General features: G+C 48.9%; 1 protein-coding gene across 2 annotated transcripts in view; it reads left to right on the top strand.

The window, feature by feature from the left end:
* The first annotated feature begins 1,771 nt into the window (after positions 1–1,771).
* Positions 1,772–16,918, top strand: part of LGR4 (leucine rich repeat containing G protein-coupled receptor 4) — a 75,378-nt gene continuing 60,231 nt past the window's right edge. The window contains exon 1 of one of the 2 annotated variants that reach the window (XM_083838647.1): positions 1,772–2,171. In XM_083838647.1, the coding sequence (XP_083694773.1) occupies positions 1,981–2,171 (191 nt within the window). In that variant the 5' untranslated portion in view covers positions 1,772–1,980. The remainder of the gene's footprint in view (positions 2,172–16,918) is intronic. The other variant, XM_083838646.1, reaches the window with a different exon arrangement.

Raw genomic sequence — 16,918 nt, forward strand, 5'->3', positions numbered from 1 at the left:
GAGCATTAGGGTTATTCTGTGATGATGATGGGAAATTTATCAAGGGAGGTTTGTTTAATAAAGACCTTAATCAAAAGGATTACTTGTACTACACGTACTTGTTTTGCAGCCCCTTGGGAAAGCCCATAGGGCCTAAGGACTTCAAAGCTGTGCCCAGAGGAGGGCGAATGAGGAGTTGCTGCTGAAGGGACGGAGGGCCAGGGGAGGGCCAGGCGAAGGATGGTCAGGTACCAGCTGCCAGCAGGTACGGCGCTGTCTCTGGCGTGTGTCTGAGCAGTGGGACACCTGATGAAGGCATAAAATGAGTCAAAAAAAACCCAACAAACCAGTGGTGATGGGAGGTGACTGAACTTCTCCATCAGCAGTGAAAAAACATAAGCGTATGCTTGGTGAGCAGAAGTTTTCCACCTGTGGTCTTTCACCGATGGACCGCTTTGGTAGAGGGGGCTCTGGCTGTAAAAGGCCCAGGTAGCGCCAACCTTATGCACGGGGTATTTTTGTGGGGAATCACAAGGCCGGGTAAGGGCCAATTAACCCGGTGCAGCTCAGAAACCTATTGAATTACTGCCAAGTACATAAAAAGCCAGGTGACGCTCGGATCCAAACCGTGGTATCGGGCGGGGGGGGGGGGGCGGTGGCAGGAGAGCTGCCCGCTGCCTGCTGATCTTGTATTTACGGTGCACCATCCCCTTCCTACGCACAGCCCAGCTCACGGGGCCGAGGGTAGCTCTGGGGATACCCCAGCAAGAGGCAGGTCACAGAGCCAGGCCGCCAAGTGCTCGCACTCCCTGCAGGCAGCCCTTGCTGCAGGGGGTGCCGCAGGCCCCGTGCCTTTGGAAGCTGGAATACCATTTACGCGTACAGGTAACATTTCATTATGAGCATTTTTTTTTTTTAAATAAAATTCCTCTCCTTTCATTCAGTATATGAGCTGTGTATCTCTTTCCTTCGCTCTCCACGTGCTGTTTTTAAACTGTGAACCTCGGGGGCCTTGCTTGTCTGCATCAGCTTCTCTCGTGAGGTAGACGAAGGTGTCGTTACGGTCGCTTTCTGGGCAAGCCTTTGGCCTTACCAAATTAAATCTCTTTTATTTATTTATTTATTTATTTACTTATTTATTTATTTATTTCTTCAGTGTAACCGTTCTTCTGAAGTCTCAAATTGTCCTTGTGTTTCTGAGCCGTGCCAAGGCTTGGGTCGTCGCCCTCGTTATCTCCGTAAACTCGGTTTAGCCTCTCTCAGCCCTGAGGCGTTATTGCGGCGAGCTGTAGGGGTTTCCCTGCACCACCTCCCCACCGGACCTCCAGGGCGCTGCCGTGGGGCCGGGCCGGGCCGGGCCGGGCCGGGGTCGCTCCGCGGCGCTGCGCGGTCGCGTCCAGGCCGCGGGGGAACGGCGCGGAGCCAGCGCCCGCCCCCGCTGCGCCCCGCCCCCCGCCGCCCATTGGCCGCGCCGGGGCTGCGCTTTGCATATTCACGAGCTGCGGGCCAATGGGGGCGCCGGGGCGGCCGCCTCATTAGCATACGCACCTCGGCGCAGGGCGCACAGCAGCAGCAGCCGCCGCCGCCGCGGCTCGCAGCGACCCAGGGCCGGGAGGGGCGGGCGGCGCCCCGCAGCCCCGCCGCAGCCCCGCGCCGCTCGGCGGCCGCGCTCCCTGGGGACCGCCCCGCGGCAGCCGGCGATGGCCGCCCCCGCGCCCTACCTGCGGGGCTGAGCCGGGCCGGGCCGGGCAGGGCAGGGCACGGCGCTGCATGGGGCGGGCGCGCCGCTGAGACAGCCCCAGGGCCGCGCCGCGCCGGCCAGCACCGGGCTGGCGGCCGGAGAGGGCTTTTTTTAAATTATTTATCGCTGGTCGTTTCCGTGCTTTTAATTTTTTTTTTTTTTTTACCTATTGTTTTCATTATTCTCGCGTTTTTGCGGGGGGCCGAGCCGTGCCGTGCCGTGCCCCGGCGGGCGGGCGGGCGGGGGGGGGGGGGGCGGCGATGCGGTGCCTCCTCGCTCTGCTCGGCCTCGTCGCATGGGGCCCGGGGAGCTCGGCCGGAGGGCCCGGCGGCGGGGCCTCCCCCCCGCCCTGCCCGGCCGCCTGCAGCTGCGACGGGGACCGAGGAGTGGACTGCTCCGGCAGGGGGCTGGCCGCCGTGCCCCCGGGACTCAGCGCCTTCACGCACGCCCTGTGAGTGGGGCCGGGGGGCGGGGGGCTTGGGGCGGGGGGGGGGGGCTGCGGCCCCTCCGCCTTTAAACCCCGGGCAGGGGGCGGCGGCAGGTGGAGGCGGCCGGGGACCCCCGGTGGCGGCGGTGGGCTGCGGGCCGGCCGGCGGAGGCCGCGGCTTCCCCCGCGGGCCGGCCCCGGGAGGGCAGGGCAGGGCAGGGCAGGGCGGGGGGCTCCCTGCCGGTCCCGCGGCACGGCCTCGCGGCAGGGCCGGGCGGCGGCCCCCGGACCCGCGGGGCTGCTCGCGAGGAGCCGTGGGTCCGGCCCCGCTCCCCGCGCCGTGCCAGCGCGAGAAGCGCCTCTGCCCTCGGACGCGGCGCCTCGCTCCCTTTGTTCGGCAGCGCCTGAATCTGCCCGCGGGTCACCGGAGGCTCCGGCCGCTGAGCGGGGTCCCGGTTTCCCCGCCCTGCTTGGCCGAGCACCAGGCCCTGCTCCTGCCCGCGGGCACCGGGAGCCCGCCTGCGAGCCGCCGCCGTGGGGTGCCCGGCCGGGGGACGGAGGGAGCCCGGGGCTGGGAGGCCTCAGGCTGGCTGGTAACCTGCCTTCTGTGGCCCCCCAGGCGAAGCGGGGCTGCTGCCCCCATGTCAGAAGCTACTTGGAGTGTATTTGGCGGAAGCCACGTTTGAGCGCTGGGTTTTACGGCTCCTGCGCCGTCTGGCTGCCTCGTGAAATGGGATCGGTACATCCCTGCGTGCCTGCAACATGGCATTTGCCGGCTAATGGGTGCGAGTTGTCACAGCCAACACCCATTGCAGATAAGGTTGCCGAAGAGTTTCAGGTGTAGCCTCCTACTTTCCGGGCAGGTAGGTTCCCAGAAGGCTTGTGCTCCGGCTTATGGCCAAAGCGAGAGGGGACACACACACACATGGAGGGAGGGGTGTTTGTGTCTGCCTCGCCTGGCCCAGTTTGAAAGCGAGCAGCAGCTTCGTGTCCATCTCGTACTGCGACCGTGGAGGATCCCCACTTGTGTCTTGGCTCTTGTTTCCTCATTTACAACATGAAAAAATGGGTGCCTTCGTGGCACTTCTGCGCTTGAATAAGCCTCTGTTGCAGCACGGCTGCTGGAGGTGTAGGGTATGCACAAAGCAGTTTTGTAGGCCATAGAAAACTCACCTCTGAACCTGCTCGGGCTGTGCAGCGTGCAGCTTTGCCAGAGAAGCTGAATTAGCTTGTGTGGAGCAAAAAAAAAAAAAAAAAAAAAGTAATAAATAAATCGCACCCCCTAGCTGACACGTTGGTGTCACGGTCAAGCGTCTTAGCGACACGAAGAGAAGAAAGCTTCCCCGTGCCTGGCAGCACAGCTACGCCAGGAAATCCCCTTTGCCTTGCTATGGGGCTTTTTTTGATTATAGCCATGGCAGCAGAGATGGCGTGGAGATGGCTGAAGGAGGGCTGCAGGGAATGGGCTGCGATACCAAGGGCCAAGTCATGCCTACGTTTTTGGCTTTGGCCGGGAGAGAGGCTGGGAGCTGTTGCTGACAATTAACCCGAGCTGGCAGCCAAGGACTTCACAGGCAGCGGGGAAGCATGGAAGGGAGCTGGCATTTCTGTTTTACTACTCGTGTTTTAATTTCCCTGCGTTCATTTCAATAACTTAACGTAACCTCCACCCGCGTTGTTAAGGCAGCGCCGTGTTCCTGGGGCCGCAGCGAAGGGCCAGGCGGCGACTCCTTCGGGGCCTCGGCAGCGTGTCCCTCGGGACTCCCGGTCTCGCCCTGCATTTCCTTCAGCCGCTGACCACGGCATTGCATGTTCCTGCCCTTCGGTGGCTGGTGGAAGGTCCAGCAGACCTCTGGGGGGATGTGTGCTGGGCAGGGAGGCCTGTGGGGATGGCCATGGGGATAGCCATGTCAGGCCCCGCGGCGCTGAGGGACGGGCCGACCCGCTGGCAGGGCCTGAGGAAAGGAAAGGCAAAAGCGTGCCCCCAGCTGCCAGCGTCTCGTCTCGTCTCGGTGGTGGTGCTGGGAGGTAGGAGAGCCCTGGGGGGTGGCAGGGGGCTGGTGGTGGTGGTGGGAGGGGAGGAGTGGGGAGGGAGCCGGGAGGACACCGCCGGGGTAATTGCCTGGTGCTTGTGCTGGAGGTGGCCCTTGGCTCCGTGTAATTTAGGTGGGTGTTTATGTAACGCTTAATTACCAGCTGCCTGGCTCGCTGTTTGTGAAGGTTGTGATTTTTACTTTGTTGCAAAATAACTGTCGTCTGACAAGTTGATATGCCTATGCAGTAACGTCCAAGTGTTTGTTTGGCTTCGCTAATCAGTGCCGTACGTTCCCCATCTTTGCTGTGACATTTCACGTCCTGCGTGCTAGAAAACTTCCACGTTAATGGAAGGAAGTTACGGCAGGGCGTGCTGATGGTGCTTCTGCTTCCAGTGGGTGCCCGTCTGGGAAATGAAATCCCTGGTTTGGGAGGCTGATGCTTGCGTTAGTGGTCTGCAGGAGACAAAAAACAGATAATCCTAGATAATGGCTTCAGGGATGTCTTAAATGGGCCTGGCTGTTTCAGGGGCTTGCCTGACAGCCGTCGGTGATGCAGTCCCTTCACAGGGCCTGCAATTATATTTTGGGCACTTTAAATATGAAAACATTGCAGATAACTTTCTTTCTAGTGCCTCTGATGAACTTGACCAGGATTTCCCTCCCCCCACCGCTACTCTCATATTTTCCTAGTGGCAGGGTCCATGGCTTTAATTTTTCTTCCCTGGAGTTGCGAAGGGAGTGCTTTCAAGCCCCTGGTGGCCCTGCAGTCTTAACGCTTCTACACAACGCTGGGCACAAATGCTAGAAACAGCACACTTGTTTATGCTCTCTGCTACCCTCCCTTTGTGAAGCAAGCCCACAATCGCTGCTTGCTTTTGTTTTAAAAGCACTCCAGTTTTGCTGGCCGTGTTCTAGTGTTCCCTCCTTCCAAATCCATTGCCTCTCAAAAACCTCAAATCTCCTTTATCCACTTCTCCCACAAAGGGTAGTCCTCTGCAGGATGGAACAGTCCTCTTGGCTTTTGTTTTTCCTAACCCATCTAGCCTACTTCTGGCAGCCTTTCTGTGTGCTGTGTTACGCAAGACCTCCGTACGATCAAGGTGTCCAAGTTCAGAAGGATTCTGTTTTAGTCATTTTGTAACACAGGCTGGTTCACCAACCGTAGAGAGCTGATTGCCTTTTCAGTATACAGATTAAGTAGAAATACCCCGCTGTCTCACGTTTGAGTTAATTTCCTGCTGTGTTTATGTATAAATGGCAAAATTATATAGTTCTGTTTGGAATCAGCAAAGCTTGAGTGTTTTTGTGTCTTTCTTTCTGGTACTTATATTTTTTGTAGAATGGTGATGCAACGCGGTGGGTGGATGTGAGATGTGGCCTCCTCATATACCAGGCACCAACACGTGGACATTGAGCATCCCGCTGTTGTCAGATAAGCATGGTCAAGACCTGGCTGAGGTTCTGCGAATGGTGTCTCGCAGAGTGGTTATGGTGAAAAGTAAGGATGTCCAGACCCGGCCTTGAGTCTGGAAAACGTAGCATAATTGCTGCCCTGCTGAGATAGAGAAGCCTTATCTAATTAGAAGGTTTCACAGTTGCACTGTCTAGGTCTTTGCTTGCATTCGCTGTATACTGGTGCTAGGATGGCAAGTAATAAAACACTCATTCTGTCTTTTGAGAAACATGCTTTCCATAATTCTTCAGGAAAGGTACAATCATGCCATTTTAATACACGTATTTGTGTTAATCAGCAGAAACGTTGTTACCCTGCTTTACTAACCCCTGGTGCTGGTGCAGCCCCACTTCTCTGGCTGGTGCAAGCGGACAGAACCCGGCCCTAAAGCTGGCAGGGGCTTTACCTGTCCCTCATCTCGGAGATGCTGGAGGTGGCTGTGTGCACCTTTCAGCCATGGCACCTCTCTGGTCCCGGTGCTGCCGCCGTGGCGTGGTGACATGCAGCTGGCACGAGGGGACCGGCTCTATCTGCGCGACGTTGGGCTGCTCCGGGGCACGAGAAGTGGTGCACAGAGAAGTGAGGTTGCTGTTCCAAAGCCCGTTGCATATTTTTGCCCTTTTTATGTTCTCTGTTGGCAGCAGACTTTGTGTTTGGCCACTACCACTCTTTCTCTTTTCTTCCTCCCTGAAAAAACCCAATGCCCCACCATAACACATAATTTGTCAGGTATTTGGCGTGTGTTTGATATGTTGAGCTCATTTATATCAGCAATATGTCATTTCTTGTTTGGTGCTTACTGGCAGAGGCTCATAAATGTGACTTGGGGGAGCAAATACTAAGATAAGTCTGCAGTGTGGAGGAAAAAAAAAAAGGTTGGACTTTAGTGTAAGCAGGTTTATGCCAGTAAATAATTAGCTAGTTCTCGAGAGGAATTTACTAGTAACTATCTGCTTGAGATGGAAAATATGGAAGCTGTAATATAAGGACTCAAAAACAAAACAAAACCCAAAGAAACCTCCTCCGCAAGGATCTTTATTTGTTTTGTATTCTACATCTAAGCCAGCAATTTTTGCAAAACACAAGCTCTTATTTACCCAGAGAAAATTACTGGCCTAGATTTCGGAAGGGCTGAGCACCCATATCTCGTTTTAGAGAGGGTGGGAGCTGCTGGGCTTGGGGAGGGTCTCTGAGCGTCAGTCGTGCTCTTCCCTTCCCTCTTCTCTGCCACCCTTGTGCTTGTTCCTAAAGATCTCCCTTGTGTCGGGAACGGATACGAGCTGCTGTGTTTATGTGCTGGGGAATTTGCAAACAACTGGGATTTGCCTGCTTAGTGTTTCCCAAACAAGCAAGGGAGTGAAATGGATGAGGCTCTTTAGCTTCGGTGCTGTGTGTGGGACTTCACGGCCGGCAGCTATCCCACCGGGATCCCAGTGGGGTTCAGGCTGCGCTCTGTGCTGTCGGGGCCTGGCTTTGGGGCTCTTCAAGGAGGAAGTCCAAAGTCGAACGCAGCCTGGGGGAGAAATCTGCACGATCCTAGAAACAGGAGACAAAGGTCGGAGAAGACACACGAGAGGATAAGACAGGAGAAGAAGCCATCCCGACATGATCAAAATGATCAAAAGAAACCTGTAAACAGAGGCTGAGGAGTTAAATGTTAGGAAGCCTGTGTTAGCAGAGGTTTCGAGAGCATTTCCAAATGTTAGAGCTCCCCGGCCACCCTCCCTACCTGGAAGACTGCGGCAGTGGTGACCCAGGGTTTTGCTACAGGGAAATTCTCTTCCGTAGTTTTTCATACCCGCCTTTCAAGTACTGCTGCAGTTTTCTGATAAGATATTCTCAAACTGTGGTCAGAAAAGAGATTTCTGCACATGTGATATTGGTTCTTAATTATTTCCCAGTGCGCAGTTGCCCTGCAGAGCCCTTCTGGGAACGTGGGTGCAGCTGTGAACACTTCCTCTGCTAACACAGAAGCAAACAGCTCAGGGGGTGTGGGACAGTGGCTTAGGCAGAGGAGAGGAGGACCTCGACATCATTGTGTAAGCACCGTCCTCACTAGGAAATTGTGCGAAAGCCTTTCTGTCAGAATCGGGTCCAGATTCATTTGAGTTTGGGACCCAAATAAAGCTGTGAAGTCCCAATGGAGAGCATCTAGTGTTTTATGTGTTGGTGCTTGGAAAGTGTAATTAAATGATGCAGAAACGGCATGTGATCTACCTGGCAGCAGAGTGGACTTTATTTTTAAAAGTGCTGAGTTACCGCAGCTGTCAGCGAGTTTCACCGAAGTAGGAAGTTTCCAATATTTTCAAATCTTATGTCATGTATTTTAAAATACATAACTGAAATAGTTGTCTGTGTTTCGTTTTACTGTTGAATAATTTAACTGTTCCAGGACTGTAGCAAGGCCAGAACTCACAGAAATGCACTATAGTGGCTGAGAGATGAGGGGGGGAACCAAACCGGGTTTCAGCTTTATCCTGAATTTGACAGCACATTCTGTGTAGTCAATAAAATGACATTGTTACTGATATACATCTCAGAGAGAACAACAGAGCACTGTATCGGTCTCAAAATGAGCGCTTGAGTTTGGGTGTCTTTAAAAAAAAAAAAAAAAAAAAAGAATTAGAATACATAACAGATAACTGATGGCTTTATGCATAGTGTCAATCGATGTGATAACATGTTTGGGGAAAAAAAAGCAGATAGCTACTCTTGAGCAGGTGATATCTGTGTGTGTGCCCTGGTGGAGCGGGGTCTGACAGCTGTGAAAGATGTTTGGCTTTGGAAATGAAGGACATCACCTGATGAACTGTTGCCAGCCTCGTTTTCCAGGTGCTTTTTATATTTACTCTGCATACTCACTGAATTACAGGGGAGTCATATTTTTCTTAGGTGGGCCGTTCACTCATACGGTGTGCCTAGAAATTAGTAAAATTCTCTTAGGGAAGAGAATTTCAACTGTAATTTTTTTTGTAAACATGTTAAAAAGCATGTCTGGATGATTTCATTTGGTATCTTGTCAGATGAAAAATGATCTTCGCTGCATGGCAGAAATAAATTGACTTCCTTACAGGCTTTCCTTGTTTGTATTTTGCATTCCCATGTAATGAGTACAATTGGCTAAGGACACCTGAAAAGCAATGAGCATGTGGAACATAAGGGCAGTGCGTTTCGCGCTGTTGAAAAATGTTTCTCTTGTTTCTCAAGTGATGCCACTCTTAAGTGTAGCCAGATGTTTGGTGCTATAACACAGGGTAACTCCTGAAACTTAGAAGGTCTGTTGCTGAAGTGTGATGCACAGTATGACAGTAGATTTTGTTGTTGGCCAACTCTGTTATCGATAACTGCACATTTAATTAAAAGTTCTGCTCTATAACTTTGCCTGTAAGTCCTTCAGACAATGATCTGTGACTTTTGACAACTCCGCCTGAAGGTTTTGATACAGGGAAGATGAGTATTAAGCAATTTTTCAGTCTGACTTTTTTATCACCTGAAGTTGAGGAAATATTGAAGATAATTGTGTTCAGGAGTAAGAAAACTGTAATGAAAATGGAGGAACTCTTTAAAATACAGAAATCAATTCCTGTGAGTCTTACATTAACAGAGCAGGAGGAACCTCAGACCACCTCTGTGGTCTGGAGGGAGGGAACAGGAGTGATACAGGCGGTGGTGTGATTGGGGTAGGAAGAAAGACACTCGCCATGACAGCAAGTGCTATTTCTTAATCTTGAGGAAGAAATCAGGAGAAATCCCAAAGGGAGGTTAAGTTGTTGAGAGTGTTGTGAGGAGTGCCCTGAGAAATCGGGCCTCCGGAGAGCAAACAGCTGTCTTTGCAGCTCTCAGTTGAGCGCTTTATTATTTAAGTATGATTATTTAAGTGCTGTACTTCCTTCTTTCCTCTCCCCCAGCCAGTGCTGGGGGAATGCTAGGTCTCACGAGGGCTTTTCTTCACCCTGAAATCTTTGAGAAAGTGTGTTGGGGCTTTCGAATGGTGCACAATTAGCAATGAATCATAAATGGATGTGCAATTTCTGAGGTATGCAGGGGAGGCCTAAACCTGTTTAATTTAGCTTAATGATGCTGCAAGCACAGTTGTGTATTTTATAACCTTGTCCTGTGAAAATGTGTTGTTGTTTGGGAGTTCTCCCATTACCTTCTGACATCCGCATAGCTGCACATGAATAGCCTGACCCGGCGTCTCAGCGGGGAGACCCGCGTGGCTGTGCTTTCAATAGGCGTGTTACTGACAAAGAAAACATATGGGATGTTTCATTCCCGTCTTTGCAAGCAGCACGTGGGGCTGTGAGGGCACAGGCCTGGAGGCTTTGGCCTCGTAAGCTGGCCGCGAGCTTTGCGGGGAGCTCGCGAAACGCTCCTGCCAAGGCCGTCGTGCCTCGCGTGGCCACGTGTGGCTGAGGGGAGGGAATCCCAGGTGGACAACAAACCATCTCGGCAGCCAACGTCAGTAACGTGACCGTGTCTCTGAAAGCAGAGATCTGGGTGTGCGGGGCCAGGTCTCAAGAGCAGCTGATCCCTCTGCACAGAGACCTGCCCGTGCTTCTCGGCTTGGCAGGGCTGGTGGATCCAGCTTGGCTCAGCTCCAGCGTGCACAAGCTTTGAGAGAGCCATCTTCTTTCTCAGGAGGCATGGTTGAAGGCGAGAGGAACGTATTGGTTTTGAACCAGAGGAGACCTCCTTTGGACCAGGAGTTGTGCCTGCAGCTCTAAGAGAACTTCACAAAGCTGCAGTCGGCGATGATCCACAGACTCCTTGTTCATCTCTCCTGGTTGCGGTTTTGCTCACGTGGCTGCCCATCTGGAGCACTGACTGCGCACCCAGCTGTGGCCTCGCTGGGCATCTCCTTGGAGTCCCCGGTGGTCTTCATGGAGGTTGTGGTGCGGAAGAAAAGGATAAGATCCTGAACAACTTCACATGCTATGGGGCTGTGCTTTGAAAACGTAGCTGCTGCTGGTTTGGACCTGGATGGGCTCCTGCCTTCTGATAGTTGTTACTGCTGGTGGGTTTAACACTTGGATTTGGGAAGGGAAAAAAAAAAAAAGAGAGAAAATGCATGTGCTAATATTGACCAAACTGTTAATATTTTACAGAACTAGCGTGAGTCTTGTTAGGTGTAGAAAATCCATGTCTCTTCCAAGGGCAAATGTGCTAGCACTGAGTGTTTAGTGGAGGCATTACATCTCTTGAATATCTAGGTCAATTATTTTAGAATTGACGTGCTCTTCCTTGAAATCTCATTTTCAAAAACTCCAACTAATTTGTTTACGTGTTTTTTGTTACTGTTTTTCACCATGTTTCCCACAAAAACAGCTCTCTGGTTTCCAGGTCAGAAAACGTGCAGTATCCTGATATTTATTTTTTTTATGCAGGTTTTTGATCTCTTGTGAGGATAATAAATAGCAGTTGCTTACTGCTTCAGCAGAAACCTCTGCAATTGTGCAGCAGGGCCAATTCTTCCTTTGTAAAAACACTCCTGAGTAATTGTACCAGTAAAAAAAAAAAAGACTATCATTTAAGCAACAACATATCAAAAATCCTGCCCCAGAGTAGGACTGCTTGCACTGTTGTCTCTTCATTCACATAAGACAAATTTTTGTGTCCTGATACTATCATCGGGAGAGATTCCATCGCACATGAGGTTGACATGTATATCCAAATACCCTGGATATTTGTTGGACTTGTCTAACCAAGCACATTCCACAGTTCCTTCAGGCAAAGTGCATCACTGGGTCTCAGTTCATTCAGTGCCGTCATGAACAGAAAATAGGGAAATAACAATATTGAACATCAAAAATATCCTTCCCAATGCCATTTTTTCATCAAGTTGACTTCAGTAATGGGTTTCCCGTCTTGCTAGAAAAGGACCAGTTGGATTCCATAGGCCATGCTGCTGTGCAGGTTGCTCTACACCCAGCTTGTCCTTCGCCATCGTCTCTTGGATTCGACAGCTGCTGTTTCAGCTCCCTGCCACCCAAGCCCCTGGCAGGGGACAACACTCAGGGCTTGCTTCTTGCTCGGGTCTGTCTGGCAGCACCGAGGCCTTTGGGCTGTGCGATGTGGGGCTGGCAGGGAGCTCTGTACAGTTTGAGCCCCTGCGATCTGTTGTCTTAGCAAGTGTGCCAGATTGCTCTTTGTCCGTGTATGCTCAGTTGGTATAATAAATGTAACAGAAACAAATGCTTCCAACCACGAGCCATGTAATGTGCATGTAGCTTAGTAATCACGAAGTTAAGAAATTCTGCCTTAGCAGGGCAATATGAAATCATCTTCCTCCATGAGCTTCACTTGTGCTAGTGAAGAATAGGTGGTCATACGTGCCTCATGCTACCGAAAGAAAATGTTTAGCTCTCTTGCTTTGCTCCCTGATGACCACAAGATGTGTACTTGAACGCCTGGGACTTGAGCATCATACCCATCCTGTCTGGCAGCCTGATACCCAAAGCACACGTACTGCCATACGTTCCCATTGCTTTTCTGGTTTGGGGCTGTTTTATAGAACATCACGTTAATTGGCAAACATCTGTGGATGTATTAATTTTGCTATGTCCTCTAAAGCCACCTTGCTCTCGCTGGAGTGGAGTCCCCTCACTTGTTGACAGTACAGCTCAAAGAAGTCTGAGCTTTTTTCTACAACTTTAGAGCAGTAAATATTAGTCATGACAAAAACGATTATGTGTTTGCCTGCATGGAGCTGGACCTGTTGAATGGCCAAGTACTCAATGTGTACTTTACTAAACTCTAGATGACTTTTTAAAATAACTTTTTTCACTGTCCTGTTTGTGTGTTGCAGCATTGAGGACTGATGACATTGCTGGGTTATCCCTGTTCTCTAGCCTACTTCTTTTCAACAGGTGCTAGTTGAACGTGACTTCCACCTGTAGCTCCTGCGCAGTCAGTCCCCGCTGGCTTCTCACGCTTTTGAGGTACTGGCGAAACCAACTCCATGGTATTTATCCCAGAATCATCTAGGTTGGAAGAGACCTCCAAGATCACACACATGTAAAAAACAAACAAAAATGGAAACAAAAACAAAAAAAAATCCAAAGATGGTAAATCAGAATTCATTTTGCTCTTATGGAGAAAAAGGACAACAAATCTGTAGTGCCTACAATTGCTCATCTCATTTTAATTAAGTACATTTTTAATTGTGGGTGCCCTTCTTGAACTACCGTGCCGGGTTGAAAAGTGGCTTCTGATTTTAAGACAACAGGTGAATCACAGCATGAATCACCAGCAAAGATGCAGAGTATTTTGTATGTGACCATCTTCAATATTACAAAAGTCCCTGCACCTCTGATTTAAAAAAGAAACCCTAGAGTAGCAACACGTTGCTTCAGGGTTGGAGTCCTTCCTGTATGTTTGTAGTACAGAGCAAGGTGTATGTGTGGTGGTGGGGATCGCTGTGCAGACGCTCTTTGGGTTAGCTCTGTACCTCCACAGAAACGTATTGGTACGTAGAGATACAGTTTGGAAAGTTAATCTAAGGGATTTGCTGAAGGGGTTAAGAGGCAAGCAATTATGAAGTTGTTAAAAGTTTTGTAAAGGAAGCAGAACAGTTCTTGCAGCACAACAGTGTTAGCAGACACTTCTTTTGAGGCCGATAGCAGATCTCTTAACAATGCATATCTCCAAAAATATTGGGAAAGCCTTAAGGTTTGTCTACTGTAAACATTTTGCTTCTCTTTTGGAGCTCAGACTCGCAAGCATGGGTTTATATGGGATTTTCTTCTTAACCTTTCATTACTAAATAGTCTCTTTTAGATTTCCCTGAACTGCATAAGAGTGCATACTCTGTATGTGCTTTGTATTTTTAAAAGCAGTTAGGGCATAGTTTATTTTCAGAGAATATATGCAGATCATCCGAGAAGCTTCAGTGAATAATAACCAAGTGTTTGTGTAATTAAAAATGCAAGCAAAGCCTACTCTGATGCTGTCTTGCCAGCAATAAGGCATTGCTAATGCCTTAGAAAGGCTCTTTGCCCTAGATAACGCAACTCGCATAGAAGGAGGAGTTTCTGTTGCAGCTTTTCTTCACAATCTTTTTGGGTTGTTCAAATGACTTTCATTCGTTTTTTTCACAATAGCCCAAGGCTTTTGAGGAACTGCTAGACTGGAAGCTCGTCACACTTGTTCCCATATGTTGCAGTCATTTGAAGAAGGCAGTTTCCAAAACACAATGGTGGTTGAAGCACAACAAGCATCTTAAACGTTGAAAATCTCGGTCACATTTTAAGTATTTTTAACTGTTGAAAAGATGCTATCTGGGGAGAGATTAATGAGCAATAAGTAAACTATGTTGGATCCGGGCTTGCAGAATGCAGTTTAACTGCTTTAGGTTTCAGCACACTCGTTTAATTACTGGGTTACTGCATGTTTTCTCCGGGGGGTGGAGGGACGTATATATGTGTGTGTGTAGGGGAAGTGTATACATTTATACAAAGAACACGAATTAACTTTGGGGATACTGTGTTTGTGTTGCCTAAACAATCACACTTTAGATTACCACTGCCTTAATTTCCTTTCAAGAAAATTGTAGATAGGTCTTGCTATCGCTTACACTTGATTACTTCAGTATTAAATTCCCCTGTGTGATTTAACATGCATGAGCTTAATTATTCTTTTCTGGCCTAGGGAGAGATTTCCTTCCAATAATTACCTTCACTGCCCTTTACCCTTCTGCACAGGAGTTTGTTTGGAGAGCCGTAGTTGCTCGGTAAGCAATTCCAAACACGGCAGTGCCTGAAGCTGTCTTGGAAACATAATTTATACCTTTTACATTGCGTGTTAAGCTTCGTTTCACCGAAGCACAACTACTAGGTGGAGAGAATTAGTGAGTTTTAAACGTTTCTCACTTCACTGAAGGCAGTACGTGTTCACCAGAAAAACACTAGTTTGCACCTCCCTTTTATACTGTGATGGGGTGATTCAGGTAAAAAGGAAATGAAATATAAATTAGCGACTAACATCTATTAATTCAGCCATTTCTTTTTACTAGCAACTGCTGTTTAGTCATATACTATTTAAACGTCAAAAGAGAATGACTCCTCATGAGCTGGATGTGATGCAATGTTGCCAGACTGATCGCTCCTGCGATAGCAAAGAAATACATATTTAATCTGGTGGAAATTCTCAGGTCTGCATCTTTCTGATTGCTCATCATACTGCCCTTCCTGATATGTAGTATGGAGGAAAACAAATACAAGTGGTAAAGATGGGCAAAAATAAAGCAGAGAAGTTCTTTGTTAAAATCTTTTTATCTTAAGTCAGTGGTAGTTGGAGGAGGCATGACTTCTTGATTGTTTCTTGGAGTGGGTGGTACAGAATTAGTTCTAAGAGCTTTGTGCTCTGCAACTTGTATTAGGCTGTACACTATACAAGATACAGCCTGCTCTGTCCAAGGGATGTGGATGCTGCCTTCTCTGCCATGGTTACTGTTGTAGTCCACACGTAACTGTTTTGTGGTAAATAGAGTAAAAAGCAGCAGAAATACCTTTCAGATTTGGTGGTGACTCTGAGATGTGTTGGTGTTTATTGTGGGATCTGACACCGTAAGTGCAGAGTGCTAGTTCAGATCTGGTTTCCGACTTTTATAACACTTAACAAATTAAAAGAGAATAGGGCTTACCAGTCCCAATAAAACCCTTTCACCCTCTTAATTTTTTGGGGGGGGGTTAATTTTTTAGTAGTATCTTTTCACAGTTTTGCTGGCTGTAGATTGGAAAAGCTGATGGTAGTAAGGGATGAAATTGGTAATGAGGGAGACAGTGCGTTGCTAGCCCTTAGGTGTCCGTACCTGGGGCAGGTTTTGAGCCGCACGACAAGTTTTGCTGGTCCCAGCTTACTGATTCAGTAAAACAGTCTTTAAAGGGAGAAGAAACCAGACTGGATTGAAATAAGTGAGAGCAAGGAAAACCAGATGTCTTTATTAATGGAGCTTGGGGTATGTGCTTTGTCCAGCTCGCATCATCCTTTAGCGTTCTGTCTTAACAATAACGTTGTTTTTTCATCAAAACATAATGTATGTTGATCAGTGGCCTTGAGGTAAGAACTGGGGTGTGTTTCCCTGCCCATGTGATAGTTATCATGGAGCAGGAACACGGCCGTGTTCTTTGTGTGGAGAAAGCTGAGGAGACACAGGTTTGCAAGTCCAATTTTCTTGTTTGGATTCATCTGCCAAATGCATGCTGCCAGGAAGATGCACATGCACTTCTGTCTACAGGCAGGCTGGAAATACAGACAGGTTACATGGTTGCCTTTTGTGGGTCTCTTGCTTTTCCATCACACGTGCATTAGATGTGTTTGTATTATAAAAAAAAAAATAAAATTGATCCTATGTACATGATTAAACTTGACAAGCCTTAATCTCTGTTGCAAAGAGTGTGGGCTAGATAGTTCATGTGGTAGGTCTTTGTTTCTCATGTAAATACTTGTGATGTTGTATTTGCAGTAAGTATGCTGTTTTTCTCTTGACAGTTTACTGATAAAAATCTACTCAGTTTTAAATATAAGTGTAGTCATGTAAGTACTAAGAACAGTGTTAAACTGAAGAGAGAAATTGACCTTTTCAAGAAAATAACTAGTAATAAGTTCTTCTTTGACCTCATTTATTCATGACAGGGGCAGGCAGTGGCTGTCGGTTTTTGTCTGAGAGTTTCTGAGGAAGATTTCATTTGCTTTTATGATTTTCTTTTAAAGAAATAGAAAATACACTAACAGCTCTTACTTCTTTAGATTCTTGTGTCAGCAGCGGTAAGCGTTATTATCTTTTATTGATATTAGGGGAGAATCCAGAAGTGCAGAGCTCTACTACTGAATTTGTTTAGCACAGCTATTCAGCTTGGGCTGCGATTCCTGACCAACCAAGTCTTGCTGGCAGTTTCCCCCGATGTGCGGACAGCTGTAGCAGCAAACCCTGCCCATGCTGATACAGCTCGTTCTGCTTGGGCGGCGGGGCACCGAGCAGGGACGGAGGGATCCTGTCCTGATACGAGGGCAGCTTTGCCACTGTGAGCAAAGGGACAGTCCTCTGCCAATCTGTGCTACTGCTGCCACAATTCCACTGGCAAAGTGTGCCTTTTTATTTATTCTATTTGTTCTTTTCAGGCCATAGCTGTGTGTAGGTAGTGAGATCTATCTGTGTTGGATGCTAAGCCATGCACTAGCAAGAGGCAGGTCTTCCCCTTTGTGCTCTACCTGTAGAAAAAAGCTCCGAGTCTGGGGCTTTTTTGGGGGGCCAGGCAAGAGGGAGCGGGGGGTAAGTCTTG

The sequence above is a fragment of the Anser anser genome (assembly GCF_964211835.1).
Source record: "Anser anser genome assembly, chromosome: 5".
NCBI lineage: Eukaryota > Metazoa > Chordata > Aves > Anseriformes > Anatidae > Anser > Anser anser.